This window comes from Pseudophryne corroboree, chromosome 10 (assembly GCF_028390025.1).
Source record: "Pseudophryne corroboree isolate aPseCor3 chromosome 10, aPseCor3.hap2, whole genome shotgun sequence".
In the NCBI taxonomy this organism is placed as follows: domain Eukaryota; kingdom Metazoa; phylum Chordata; class Amphibia; order Anura; family Myobatrachidae; genus Pseudophryne; species Pseudophryne corroboree.
The window spans coordinates 386,132,417-386,147,198 of record NC_086453.1 but is presented as its reverse complement, the minus strand read 5'-3'; the positions used below and the strand labels follow the sequence as shown (position 1 = coordinate 386,147,198).

The 14,782-nt window shown below is 49.0% G+C and overlaps 1 protein-coding gene across 1 annotated transcript in view; it reads right to left on the bottom strand.

Moving 5' to 3' along the window:
• Nucleotides 1-9,568: 9,568 nt before the first annotated feature.
• Nucleotides 9,569-14,782, bottom strand: part of LOC134966836 (F-box only protein 2-like) — a 174,817-nt gene continuing 169,603 nt past the window's right edge. Inside the window, exon 6 of the mRNA XM_063943885.1 lies at nt 9,569-10,901. Coding sequence (XP_063799955.1) covers nt 10,767-10,901 — 135 coding nt within the window. The 3' untranslated portion in view covers nt 9,569-10,766. The remainder of the gene's footprint in view (nt 10,902-14,782) is intronic.

Below are 14,782 nucleotides of genomic sequence, written 5' to 3'. Positions count from 1 at the left end.
GTCATTTTTTTCTAAATGGCTGATTGTCACTGCCCGAATAATCAGCCATCCTTGGTCAAAAATAAATCACCATTTATGAGTTACCGATGCATTTATTTAACCCATGCCATAGTCAATTACAAATAGTTTCAGATGGGGCTAAATAAAAGTTAATAGTAAGATGAATACGTGATGTAAGAACCACATACAGATATAAACAAAGTTGTTGTTTTTTCTTTACCTCTAGGATTCAGATAAATCTGCTTGTTGTAAGATAGCCATTGAAATGCAAATTAACCTGTGTAACAGCTTTTTCCTAGCAGTGAAAAACCACCTTTACAGACAGTCAAAAGCACATTCATATGCAAATTAGAAGCACTTAATGGCTAAATGGGTCTCAGGAGACCAGTGAATGGTACATAGAGATAATATTATAATTATGTGTGTATCAATGTATGTTCTGCAAGATAGCTATCCAATATGAATCATACTATTGGAAGCATTGATTACTAGATTCATTTAGACCTGTATTTTGTACTCTGCATATCTATTCGCTTGTTGCCATTAGCATTGATTATTAGATACATTTTGACCCGTGCTGAGAAATTTGTTGCTATTTAGTTAAAAATATAGAGTAATATTTAAGGGAGTAAGTGTAAAACACACACGCAGCCTGGCCCAGTTATAAAGGTTTATACAGGAAATACTGTGTGGTGCTTGGTAAGCGATTATAGCTAAATATCGTTTACCTTTATAGAAGTGTGGTATTTGTATTACTGCGGACGTATACGGCCTTTTGCATACGTGTTTCGGACAGCGTGCGAGACTGCGTACGCAACGCAAAGGCCTACACACGTGGCGTATTTTACGTAATGTGCGGAAGCCGCACTACTGATTCCCAGAGACTGCGCTGGTATGTACTGTACTGTAATGATGTCACATCACTGTAAATGCTGTTATTGCCCGTGAAGCAAATGAAAGGAGATGTAACTTGATGTAACCCATATTGAATATTGCGCTGGAGAGGAGAACAAGGAGTTAAATGTTACTGTCGTGATAACCCTGTCTGAACTGTGAATAAACTGCTTTTTTATGTCATGAGAAAGCCTGGCGTGACAATGCTTTTTAATATGACTGATGGGACGGCCCCTCCCCGGCTATCACACTAGTGTTAGTTAGGAGAAGATTGCATGTTCCTGCGTATAGTTATGTGCAAAAGTAGAATATGAACATTGACTGTGTTTACTGTGTATTGTGTATGCGGGGGGGAATCCAGAGGATACCACCCACTAGAGCAGTTGGGGAAAGACATCGCCCACCTTTTCAAATCCACCTATGACCTCTCCTGTAATGTAAATGAACATCTCTGTGTCCAATAGACAAAGGGATTACAGTGACCATTGTATTGTTTTGGATGAAGTGAATAAATAGAGCTTGCAGCAGACTTGGACACACAAGACTCTGAACGTTATCTACCTGATAACGGAGGACTGGACCAGGACGCGCTTGCGAATGATTCTCACGTATGTACATTCTCTGTAGCCATTATTCTCACTTATTCTGTTTAGATTTCCTTGTTAGTCTGTAGTGTATAAATTGTACTTTACCTTTTTCTCTAAATAATTCACTGCGGTGTCAGAGCCCTGTGGTTTACTACAATCAGTGTTGTGTTTTCACTTTCCTGCCTGGGCTTTTAAAGTGGTTTAACCTGTTTAAGGTGTATAAGCATTGTTAAGGTGTATGCACTGGGGATACTTTGTATCACCAGCGCTACTTAAGGTTTAAAGGTATTAACATTGTTGCAGTACTTGGCTGCTAAGGTTTAAAGTATAAGCATATCCTTACATTGTTTCATTAATAAGGTTTACAGTATTTCACTCTGTGTGCGTCCGCGCCGCATGTGCGTTGTGCCTTCGGCACAGCGTCTGATACGCTAAGTGCGTATCAATATGGTACTCAGTACGCAAATAGCGTACTTAGTACATAGTGTGTGTAATTAGTCTAGTGGCCATAGCGGCTCCACGGTAATAGCGAGTCTAGTGATATAGCTTTGTGTTTTAAGATAATATTTGACATTATCACCCACATGTCACTGCACGCACTGCCTGGTACACTCACATACCGGTAGGTACACCCACATGTCACTGCATGCACTGCCAGGTACACTCACATACCGGTAGGTACACCCACATGTCACTGCGCACTTCCAGGTACACTCACATACCGGTAGGTACACCCACATGTCACTGCGCACTGCCAGGTACACTCACATACCGGTAGGTACACCCACATGTCACTGCGCACTGCCAGGTACACTCACATACCGGTAGGTACACCCACTTGTCACTGCGCACTGCCAGGTACACTCGCATACCGGTAGGTACACCCACATGTCACTGCGCACTGCTAGGTACACTCACATACCGGTAGGTATACCCACGTGTCACTGTGCACTGCCAGGTACACTCACATACCGGTAGGTACACCCACATGTCACTGTGCACTGCCTGGTACACTCACATACCGGTAGGTACACCCACATGTCACTGTGCGCACTGCCAGGTACACTCACATACCGGTAGGTACACCCACGTGTCACTGTGCACTGCCAGGTACACTCACATACCGGTAGGTACACCCACATGTCACTGTGCGCACTGCCAGGTACACTCACATACCGGTAGGTACACCCACGTGTCACTGTGCACTGCCAGGTCTAGACGAGCTGAACAGAACAGCCACAATATTGATACATTCTGGATTTGTGGCAAATACCTTGTATGAACAGAACTGCGGGATCTCTCTGGCAGACGCCAATTAAATTGATACAGTTGCCGGCGACATCACCTTTACTTGCACGTGGATACAATATCCATTCTTGGAATGACCAAAGAATATCTGCACTGTATACCCTTCAGAAAAGGCTGAAATTCCTGGGTTTTTCCCGGCATTTGATCACTCAGCCGGCCCGAGCCTGACCCCCCCACTCCTTCACACAGACAAGAAAATTACCGGGTGAAGCAGTTCTACCCTGAAATTTCCAGATCAACCCGGGTATTTCTTCTGTGTGAAAGGGTCAGCCCGTGTCCTAATTCCCGTGTCTTCAACCCTGGTAAATTCCTGGCTCAAAGTCCCAGGAATTTCAACCCGAGTTGACCCTTTCACGAAGAAAACTGACCCGTATTTACCGACAAATTACCGGGAAGAACTTCTTAGCCCGGTAATTTGGCTTTCTGTGTGAAAAGGGTATAAGTAGTATATAGTTACTCCTATTATTTTGCTGTTTATGTGACAATATTGTGCTGAACAATAAGACACAGACAAAAAGAAACTGCATTATTGTTACACTAATGATTAAACCAGACAGTCGCTTGTGGGAAAGGTATTTTATTTCACTCATTTCTCTTCCCTTTACGCCCCGTCTAGAGATATTGGGCAGAAAGTAAATGCACCCTCGCTATGCTTTTAAAGGAAATATTAACGTTATATTTTATCTTGGTGCACCCGGTGCAGATCGTCTGTGTGCCAGTTTACCACATTGCAACATCCAGATTTAGGAAAACCTGATCATATAAAGTAAAAAGATTGTATTATATCGGGAGGGGAGCAATAAGAGGAGGGGGCCCGCGTGCAGTCTGTCTGAGCCCCACTCCTCTCTAGCCAGCGGTGGTCTATTGGGCACTAGTAGAGTCTGGTGCTGTGCCAGAGCCGACTACGCATGCACTGGTCTCCGGGAAAATGGCACGGCGGACATTTTCCCAGTGATTTTCCTATGGTGCATGCCCAAAATGTCAGGAAAATGGTCACTGCACCATATTCGGTGATATGTGCAGCGCCTCTGCCGACATGGGGCTCCGCAATGGTCATTATAGAAGAAACGGGTCTGCACTGTGACACCACCAGGCTACAGGGGTCTGCACTGTGACACCACCAGGCTACAGGGGTCTGCACTGTGACACCACCAGAGACTACAGGGGTCTGCACTGTGACACCACCAGAGACTACAGGGGTCTGCATTGTGACACCACCAGAGACTACAGGGGTCTGCACTGTGACACCACCAGAGACTACAGGGGTATGCGCTGTGACACCACCAGAGACTACAGGGGTCTGCACTGTGACACCACCAGAGATTACAGGGGTCTGCACTGTGACACCACCAGAGATTACAGGGGTCTGCGCTGTGACACCACCAGAGATTACAGGGGTCTGCACTGTGACACCACCAGAGACTACAGTGGTCTGCGCTGTGACACCACCAGAGACTACAGGGGTCTGCACTGTGACACCACCAGAGACTACAGGGGTCTGCGCTGTGATACCACCAGAGATTACAGGGGTCTGCGCTGTGACACCACCAGAGATTACAGGGGTCTGCACTGTGACACCACCAGAGACTACAGGGGTCTGCACTGTAACACCACCAGAGATTACAGGGGTCTGCACTGTGACACCACCAGAGATTACAGGGGTCTGCACTGTGACACCACCAGAGACTACAGGGGTCTGCACTGTGACACCACCAGAGACTACAGGGGTCTGCACTGTGACACCACCAGAGACTATAGGGGTCTGCACTGTTACACCACCAGAGATTACAGGGGTCTGCACTGTGACACCACCAGAGATTACAGGGGTCTGCACTGTGACACCACCAGAGATTACAGGGGTCTGCACAGTGACACCACCAGAGATTAAAGGGGTCTGCACTGTGACACCACCAGAGATTACAGGGGTCTGCGCTGTGACACCACCAGAGATTACAGGGGTCTGCACTGTGACACCACCAGAGATTACAGGGGTCTGCACTGTGACACCACCAGAGACTACAGGGGCCTGCACTGTGACACCACCAGAGATTACAGGGGTCTGCACTGTGACACCACCAGAGATTACAGGGGTCTGCACTGTGACACCACCAGAGATTACAGGGGTCTGCACTGTGACACCACCAGAGACTACAGGGGTCTGCACTGTGACACCACCAGAGACTACAGGGGTCTGCACTGTGACACCACCAGAGACTACAGGGGTCTGCACTGCGACACCACCAGAGACTACAGGGGTCTGCACTGCGACACCACCAGAGACTACAGGGGTCTGCACTGTGACACCACCAGAGACTACAGGGGACTGCACTGTGACACCACCAGAGACTACAGGGGTCTGCACTGTGACACCACTAGAGACTACACGGGACTGCACTGTGACACCACCAGAGATTACAGGGTCCTGCACTGTGACACCACCAGAGACTACAGGGGTCTGCACTGTGACACCACCAGAGATTACAGGGGTCTGCCTGTGACACCACCAGAGATTACAGGGGTCTGCCTGTGACACCACCAGAGATTACAGGGGTCTGCCTGTGACACCACCAGAGATTACAGGGGTCTGCACTGTGACAACACCAGAGACTACAGGGGTCTGCCTGTGACACCACCAGAGATTACAGGGGACTGCACTGTGACACCACCAGAGACTACAGGGGACTGCACTGTGACACCACCAGAGATTACAGGGGTCTGCCTGTGACACCACCAGAGATTACAGGGGTCTGCACTGTGACACCACCAGAGACTACAGGGGTCTGCACTGTGACACCACCAGAGATTACAGGGGTCTGCCTGTGACACCACCAGAGACTACAGGGGTCTGCACTGTGACACCACCAGAGATTACAGGGGTCTGCCTGTGACACCACCAGAGATTACAGGGGTCTGCCTGTGACACCACCAGAGATTACAGGGGTCTGCGCTGTGACACCACCAGAGATTACAGGGGTCTGCACTGTGACACCACCAGAGACTACAGTGGTCTGCGCTGTGACACCACCAGAGACTACAGGGGTCTGCACTGTGACACCACCAGAGACTACAGGGGTCTGCGCTGTGATACCACCAGAGATTACAGGGGTCTGCGCTGTGACACCACCAGAGATTACAGGGGTCTGCACTGTGACACCACCAGAGACTACAGGGGTGTGCACTGTAACACCACCAGAGATTACAGGGGTCTGCACTGTGACACCACCAGAGATTACAGGGGTCTGCACTGTGACACCACCAGAGACTACAGGGGTCTGCACTGTGACACCACCAGAGACTACAGGGGTCTGCACTGTGACACCACCAGAGACTATAGGGGTCTGCACTGTTACACCACCAGAGATTACAGGGGTCTGCACTGTGACACCACCAGAGATTACAGGGGTCTGCACTGTGACACCACCAGAGATTACAGGGGTCTGCACAGTGACACCACCAGAGATTAAAGGGGTCTGCACTGTGACACCACCAGAGATTACAGGGGTCTGCACTGTAACACCACCAGAGACTACAGGGGACTGCGCTGTGACACCACCAGAGATTACAGGGGTCTGCACTGTGACACCACCAGAGACTACAGGGGTCTGCGCTGTGACACCACCAGAGATTACAGGGGTCTGCACTGTTACACCACCAGAGATTACAGGGGTCTGCACAGTGACACCACCAGAGAGTACAGGGGTCTGCACTGTGACACCACCACCACCACCAGAGATTACAGGGGTCTGCGCTGTGACACCACCAGAGACTACAGGGGTCTGCACTGTGACACAACCAGAGATTACAGGGGTCTGCACTGTGACAACACCAGAGACTACAGGGGTCTGCGCTGTGACACCTCCAGAGACTACAGGGGTCTGCACTGTGACACCACCAGAGACTACAGGGGTCTGCGCTGTGACACCACCAGAGATTACAGGGGTCTGCGCTGTGACACCACCAGAGACTACAGGGGTCTGCGCTGTGACACCACCAGAGACTACAGGGGTCTGCGCTGTGACACCACCAGAGACTACAGGGGTCTGCGCTGTGACACCACCAGAGACTACAGGGGTCTGCGCTGTGACACCATCAGAGACAACAGGGGTCTGCACTGTGACACCACCAGAGACTACAGGGGTCTGCACTGTGACACCACCAGAGATTACAGGGGTCTGCACTGTGACACCACCAGAGACTACAGGGGTCTGCACTGTGACACCACCAGAGACTACAGGGGTCTGCCTGTGACACCACCAGAGACTACAGGGGTCTGCACTGTGACACCACCAGAGATTACAGGGGTCTGCACTGTGACACCACCAGAGATTACAGGGGTCTGCACTGTGACACCACCAGAGATTACAGGGGTCTGCGTTGTAACAACACCATAGATCACAGGGGTCTGCACTGTGACACCACCAGAGATTATAGGGGTCTGCACTGTGACACCACCAGAGATTACAGGGGTCTGCGCTGTGACACCACCAGAGATTACAGGGGTCTGCGCTGTGACACCACCAGAGATTACAGGGGTCTGCGCTGTGACACCACCAGAGATTACAGGGGTCTGCACTGTGACACCACCAGAGATTACAGGGGTCTGCACTGTGACACCACCAGAGACTACAGGGGCCTGCACTGTGACACCACCAGAGATTACAGGGGTCTGCACTGTGACACCACCATAGATTACAGGGGTCTGCACTGTGACACCACCAGAGATTACAGGGGTCTGCACTGTGACACCACCAGAGACTACAGGGGTCTGCACTGTGACACCACCAGAGACTACAGGGGTCTGCACTGTGACACCACCAGAGACTACAGGGGTCTGCACTGCGACACCACCAGAGACTACAGGGGTCTGCACTGCGACACCACCAGAGACTACAGGGGTCTGCAATGTGACACCACCAGAGACTACAGGGGACTGCACTGTGACACCACCAGAGACTACAGGGGTCTGCACTGTGACACCACCAGAGACTACAGGGGACTGCACTGTGACACCACCAGAGATTACAGGGTCCTGCACTGTGACACCACCAGAGACTACAGGGGTCTGCACTGTGACACCACCAGAGATTACAGGGGTCTGCCTGTGACACCACCAGAGATTACAGGGGTCTGCCTGTGACACCACCAGAGATTACAGGGGTCTGCCTGTGACACCACCAGAGATTACAGGGGTCTGCACTGTGACAACACCAGAGACTACAGGGGTCTGCCTGTGACACCACCAGAGATTACAGGGGACTGCACTGTGACACCACCAGAGACTACAGGGGACTGCACTGTGACACCACCAGAGATTACAGGGGTCTGCCTGTGACACCACCAGAGATTACAGGGGTCTGCACTGTGACACCACCAGAGACTACAGGGGTCTGCACTGTGACACCACCAGAGATTACAGGGGTCTGCCTGTGACACCACCAGAGACTACAGGGGTCTGCACTGTGACACCACCAGAGATTACAGGGGTCTGCCTGTGACACCACCAGAGATTACAGGGGTCTGCCTGTGACACCACCAGAGATTACAGGGGTCTGCCTGTGACACCACCAGAGATTACAGGGTCCTGCACTGTGACACCACCAGAGATTACAGGGGTCTGCCTGTGACACCACCAGAGATTACAGGGGTCTGCCTGTGACACCACCAGAGATTACAGGGTCCTGCACTGTGACACCACCAGAGACTACAGGGGTCTGCACTGTGACACCACCAGAGACTACAGGGGTCTGCACTGTGACACCACCAGAGATTACAGGGGTCTGCACTGTGACACCACCAGAGATTACAGGGGTCTGCACTGTGACACCACCAGAGATTACAGGGGTCTGCCTGTGACACCACCAGAGATTACAGGGGTCTGCACTGTGACACCACCAGAGATTACAGGGGTCTGCGCTGTGACACCACCAGAGACTACAGGGGTCTGCGCTGTGACACCACCAGAGATTACAGGGGTCTGCCTGTGACACCACCAGAGATTACAGGGGTCTGCCCGTGACACCACCAGAGATTACAGGGGTCTGCACTGTGACACCACCAGAGATTACAGGGGTCTGCACTGTGACACCACCAGATATTACAGGGGTCTGCCTGTGACACCACCAGAGATTACAGGGGTCTGCACTGTGACACCACCAGAGATTACAGGGGTCTGCGCTGTGACACCACCAGAGACTACAGGGGTCTGCGCTGTGACACCACCAGAGATTACAGGGGTCTGCCTGTGACACCACCAGAGATTACAGGGGTCTGCCTGTGACACCACCAGAGATTACAGGGTCCTGCACTGTGACACCACCAGAGACTACAGGGGTTTGCACTGTGACACCACCAGAGATTACAGGGGTCTGCCTGTGACACTACCAGAGATTACAGGGGTCTGCCTGTGACACCACCAGAGATTACAGGGGTCTGCACTGTGACACCACCAGAGACTACAGGGGACTGCACTGTGACACCACCAGAGATTACAGGGGTCTGCCTGTGACACCACCAGAGATTACAGGGGTCTGCCTGTGACACCACCAGAGATTACAGGGGTCTGCACTGTGACACCACCAGAGACTACAGGGGACTGCACTGTGACACCACCAGAGATTACAGGGGTCTGCACTGTGACACCACCAGAGATTACAGGGGTCTGCACTGTGACACCACCAGAGATTACAGGGGTCTGCCTGTGACACCACCAGAGACTACAGGGGTCTGCACTGTGACACCACCAGAGACTACAGGGGTCTGCACTGTGACACCACCAGAGATTACAGGGGTCTGCTGTGACACCACCAGAGATTACAGGGGTCTGCACTGTGACACCACCAGAGATTACAGGGGTCTGCACTGTGACACCAGCATGTGGATCAGGTCTCCAGCCATAGGTTCATATAATAGTGAGACTGAGTATAGCAGATAAGAGCTGATGAATGGGTTTATATTAGGTGTTAATAACCATATGGGCTAATGACGGGAAACTCAAAGTGTTCAATTACATTGAATGGTTTTCAGGATCTCCCATTCCTATTGATGCCTATGGGAGCACCACTTAGCCACACCCCCTTTACCCATGACCACGCCTCCTTCCCTTATTTGTACTGATTTTCAGCTCGGCAGTGTTGGAGGGTATGTAACTCCATAAACTTCCGCACTGGCGCCTCTAACCACATGCTAACACTCTGCGTTCCAGCAGCTGGGGGTCATTTCCGGTCACTTCCAGTCACTACCCCGCACATAGGCAGCAGCAGCAGCACACATAGGGCTCTATTTACTAAGCCTTGGATAGAGATAAAGTACCTGGGTTTGAAAAATGACAGCTAGGAGCTGAAACCAACAGAGGCCGGTCACTCACATATCACCCACTTGTATTCTGCCTGGCACAACACCAGTCTGGGCATGAAACACGCTGGTAAAGTGGGCACATTTACCATTATGAATAAGTAAGAATAATAATGAGGAATAATTGGAGGGGCGTGAAGCGGGCGTGCGCACTGGGATATGCTGCAGATTAGTCGCCCACGCAGAGAAGCACTGACGCGGCGCGGTTTTCTCTTCTGACCTCATACACCTTCTCATTTATTTACCATTAGTCCGTCCTGCAGGTTCTTCCGGTCCAATCCCACCTCATTCACCAGTGGGGCCACCACACATCTACTCCCTGGCTCCTCTGGTGTGTAATCGGCTGTGGGCGGACACGGGACCCCCTCCTGGTACTGTTATACAGCAGATGTGGTTACTAGCCACGTGAGCCACGTAACGCAGCGGGCACATAGAACTGGAGCGCTAAGATATTGGCCGATAGACTAGCGTGGAGTTAGGGGAATGAATGCAGCCGGCAGTCACGTCAGCAGATGGGGTGATGTTCTCAGATTATTATGTGATTACTATAAAGTGTCTGTTTCCTTATTCCGGTGTTCCCGCGTCCTCTCCGCAGCCACGAGCGGACACCTCTTCTGGGCCAGGCTGCTAATCTTCTATGGTCACGCTGCTATTGGTGACCCGCACGCCGTACCAGCCCTTCCAGAAAACAGAGTCTTGGCCGCCATGCTTGAAATGGATGAAGCGCACTCCAGGGCCGTATTTGGAGAAGGTGTGGGTTACCTGCCGACAGGGAAAGCGCAGGAGACTTATTACACTACACTCACTTTATAATGTACCAGGAAAACTTTCATTTACATGAGAACATTGAAGAATGACATGGGACCAGATCTGCGCCCGTCTCCTCACCTGCTGGGGGCCGCCCAGCCCAGGGTAAGGCCACCCACCATGTGCAAGGCTGCCTCCCGATGCACCCGCAATTAGATTGTGGACGCACGGAACTTAGGATGACCTCTAGCAGCTGCGTATGTGACACGCAGCCGCACCCGAAATTGGTCCCAGACCACCACTATTTGGCCCGCCCCCACAACGTCATGACGGGGGCCCCCTGACGGCCGCCAATGTCAATCACCTTGTGGTCGCATCCATTGTGAATGTGACCGCAATGTGTCTGCCTGAGCACGCACGATTCGGACGATTTCGTCAAACTGCGCTGAATGACCCCCATAGATCATTAGGGGTAATTCAGATCTGACCGTAGCAGCAAATTTGATAGCAGTTGGGCAACCCATGTGCCCTGCGGGGGGTGGGGGGGGGCAGATATAACATGTGCAGAGAGAGTTAGATGTGGGTGTGGTGTGTTCAATCTGAAATCTAAATTGCAGTGTAAAAATAAAGCAGCCAGTATTTACCCTGCACAGAAACAACATAACCCAACCAAATCTAACTCTTTCTGCACATGTTACATCTGCCCCCCCTGCAGTGCACATGGGCCCTCATTCCGAGTTGTTCGCTCGCAAGCTGCTTTTAGCAGATTTACTCACGCTAAGCCGCCGCCTACTGGGAGTGAATCTTAGCTTCTTAAAATTGCGAACGACGTATTCACAATATTGCGATTACACACCTCGTAGCAGTTTCTGAGTAGCTCCAGACTTACTCGGCATCTGCGATCAGTTCAGTGCTTGTCGTTCCTGGTTTGACGTCACAAACACATCCAGCGTTCGCCCAAACACTCCCCCGTTTCTCCAGCCACTCCTGCGTTTTTTCCGGAAACGGTAGCGTTTTTTCACACACACCCATAAAACGGCCTGTTTCCGCCCAGTAACACCCACTTCCTGTCAATCACATTACGATCACCAGAACGATGAAAAAGCCGTGAGTAAAATTCCTAACTGCATAGCAAATTTCCAAACACACAATGTAGTGACCACACCCGGCGCTACTAATTTCACCCAATGAAACAGATCTCCTTAATAGCTTACTTTGATAGTAATGATTACAATTGTTGTCGTGTACTCATTTCACAGAAGATACATGTCTGAAAAATTAAGACATACAAAACATAGGCCCTCATTCCGAGTTGATCGCTCGCAAGGCGATTTTAGCAGAGTTACACACGCTAAGCCGCCGCCTACTGGGAGTGAATCTTAGCTTCTTAAAATTGCGACCGATGTATTCGCAATATTGCGATTACTAACTACTTAGCAGTTTCAGAGTAGCTTCAGACTTACTCTGCCTGTGCGATCAGATCAGTGGTTGTCGTTCCTGTTTTGACGTCACAAACACACCCAGCGTTCGCCCAGACACTCCCCCGTTTCCCCGGCCACTCCTGCGTTTTTTCCGGAAACGGTAGCGTTTTTTCCCGCACGCCCATAAAACGGCCTGTTTCCGCCCAGTAACACCCATTTCCTGTCAATCACATTACGATCGCCGGAGCGATGAAAAAGCCGTGAGTAAAAGTACTATCTCCATTGTAAAATTACTTGGCGCAGTCGCAGTGCGAATATTGCGCATGCGTACTAAGCGGAATTTCACTGCGATGCGATGAAAAATACCGAGCGATCAACTCGGAATGAGGGCCATAGTGCAACCAATTTTGGTAATAAATAAAAGGAGTATTTATTTGTTCAACTCACATAGATATGAGTAAATATAGCATATCATCCACCAGATGGCATTGGTCCTTAGTTCTCACAGGGACTTCAGTGCAATATGGGGAAACCTCCACTAGATGGCATATGACATCAAAACTCCGTAGATATACTGGAAACTCAGAAATGACAGATATATCGTGCAATACGGCTTAACCATACAGGAGTTTTATTTTGACAAAAACACACTTACATAAAACGAATAATTAAAAGCATATATCACCCATCGGTGATCAATACCGGAGACCAGGGTCCAAACAGAGCCAGCTGAAACTGTGTCTTGGACGGGATTCCGGATCGTCAGAACCTTGTGCTTGAGCGCGCTTTCGGTCTCAAAGGACCTTCCTCAGAAGCATAAGGTTCAACACACCAGGAACCATTAAATACCCTCTTAATTGCCCACCCTCCTGCAGACAATCATAATCCTGACGCGCATCGGCTTCCTATACGGAAGTGCGTCACCGGAAGTGACGTTTGCGTTCCACCGGCGTCTTAGTTCTTCCTGTTTGCGTTCCACATAGCGGCGTTTTTCAATTTCAGCATGGATCCGTATAGTAAGAGAGTGTTCAATGGTCCATATATACATCGATGAGGTCATGATCATTTTAAAAGAGACGTGGATCCCAAAAAACAAGATAAAATACAATCCATATAAAAAGCAATAAAAATACATACATTTAAAATTGTGTTAAAATAAGACAGGGGTTCAGAGATCAGGATTCTAAAAACCATTTAAGTTCGAAGTCGGAGTTAAGGCCGTTGGGAATTAGGGAGCCAAGTTTATAGATCCAACGCATCTCAGCTTTGGCTAAGGGGACATCAATATCTTTATCCCGCCATGTTGGATGGATCAATTGGATACCCCAAAAGGATTTTATTCCGCCTACCTTGCCCCCATGTACATTTTTAAAATGGGAAGACAGAGCATGCGTCTCCAACCCTCTTTTTATGTTGTACAGATGTTCCCCTAATCTTGTTTTTAAACATCTTGTTGTTTTTCCTATATATAACAAGGAACATTGACATTCTATGGCGTATATGACGTTTTTGGAATTGCACGTAATAAATTCCTTTATGTCATATTTTATCCCCTTTACCGAAAATTCTTTCAATTTGTTAATACCTTTTGTTGCCCTGCACATATTGCAGGCGGCACAACGGTGAAAACCCAGGGTACGGATACTGCTCCTTTTATTATTTTCAATAGAGCTATGTACCAATTTATCTTTTAAGGATTTTGATTTCCTATAAATGAAGGCGGGTTTTATTGGTAAACAGGAGCCTATAATAGGATCTTTTTTGATCACATTCCAATGTCTTTCAAAGACCTTTTCAATTTCTTTGTGTTGGCAATTAAAGTTACATATAAATGACCACTGATAAGTGTCGTCTTTGTTGGTTAATTTTGGTTTGCCAATCAAATCTTTCCGGTCAAAAATATTGACTTTTGTCTGTGCTTTCGTAAGATGTTCTAGACTGTAACCTTTTTGTAGAAAACGATTAGTCATATCGGTGGATATATTATCACACACTTCAGGGTCAGTACAGTTTCGCTTTACTCGCATATATTGTCTATACGGTATGCTATCTAGCCAACTGTTATGATGTTGACTGTCAATACTAATATAGCTCGTAGAGTCAGTTGGCTTTCTGTATAACCTGGTCTGTATTGATTGGTTTTTTATATAAATACAGAGATCCAGGAAAACTAACTCTATATTACTAATATTTGTAGTTAGATTGATATTAAATTGTGCCACCTGCAATATGTGCAGGGCAACAAAAGGTATTAACAAATTGAAAGAATTTTCGGTAAAGGGGATAAAATATGACATAAAGGAATTTATTACGTGCAATTCCAAAAACGTCATATACGCCATAGAATGTCAATGTTCCTTGTTATATATAGGAAAAACAACAAGATGTTTAAAAACAAGATTAGGGGAACATCTGTACAACATAAAAAGAGGGTTGGAGACGCATGCTCTGTCTTCCCATTTTAAAAATGTACAT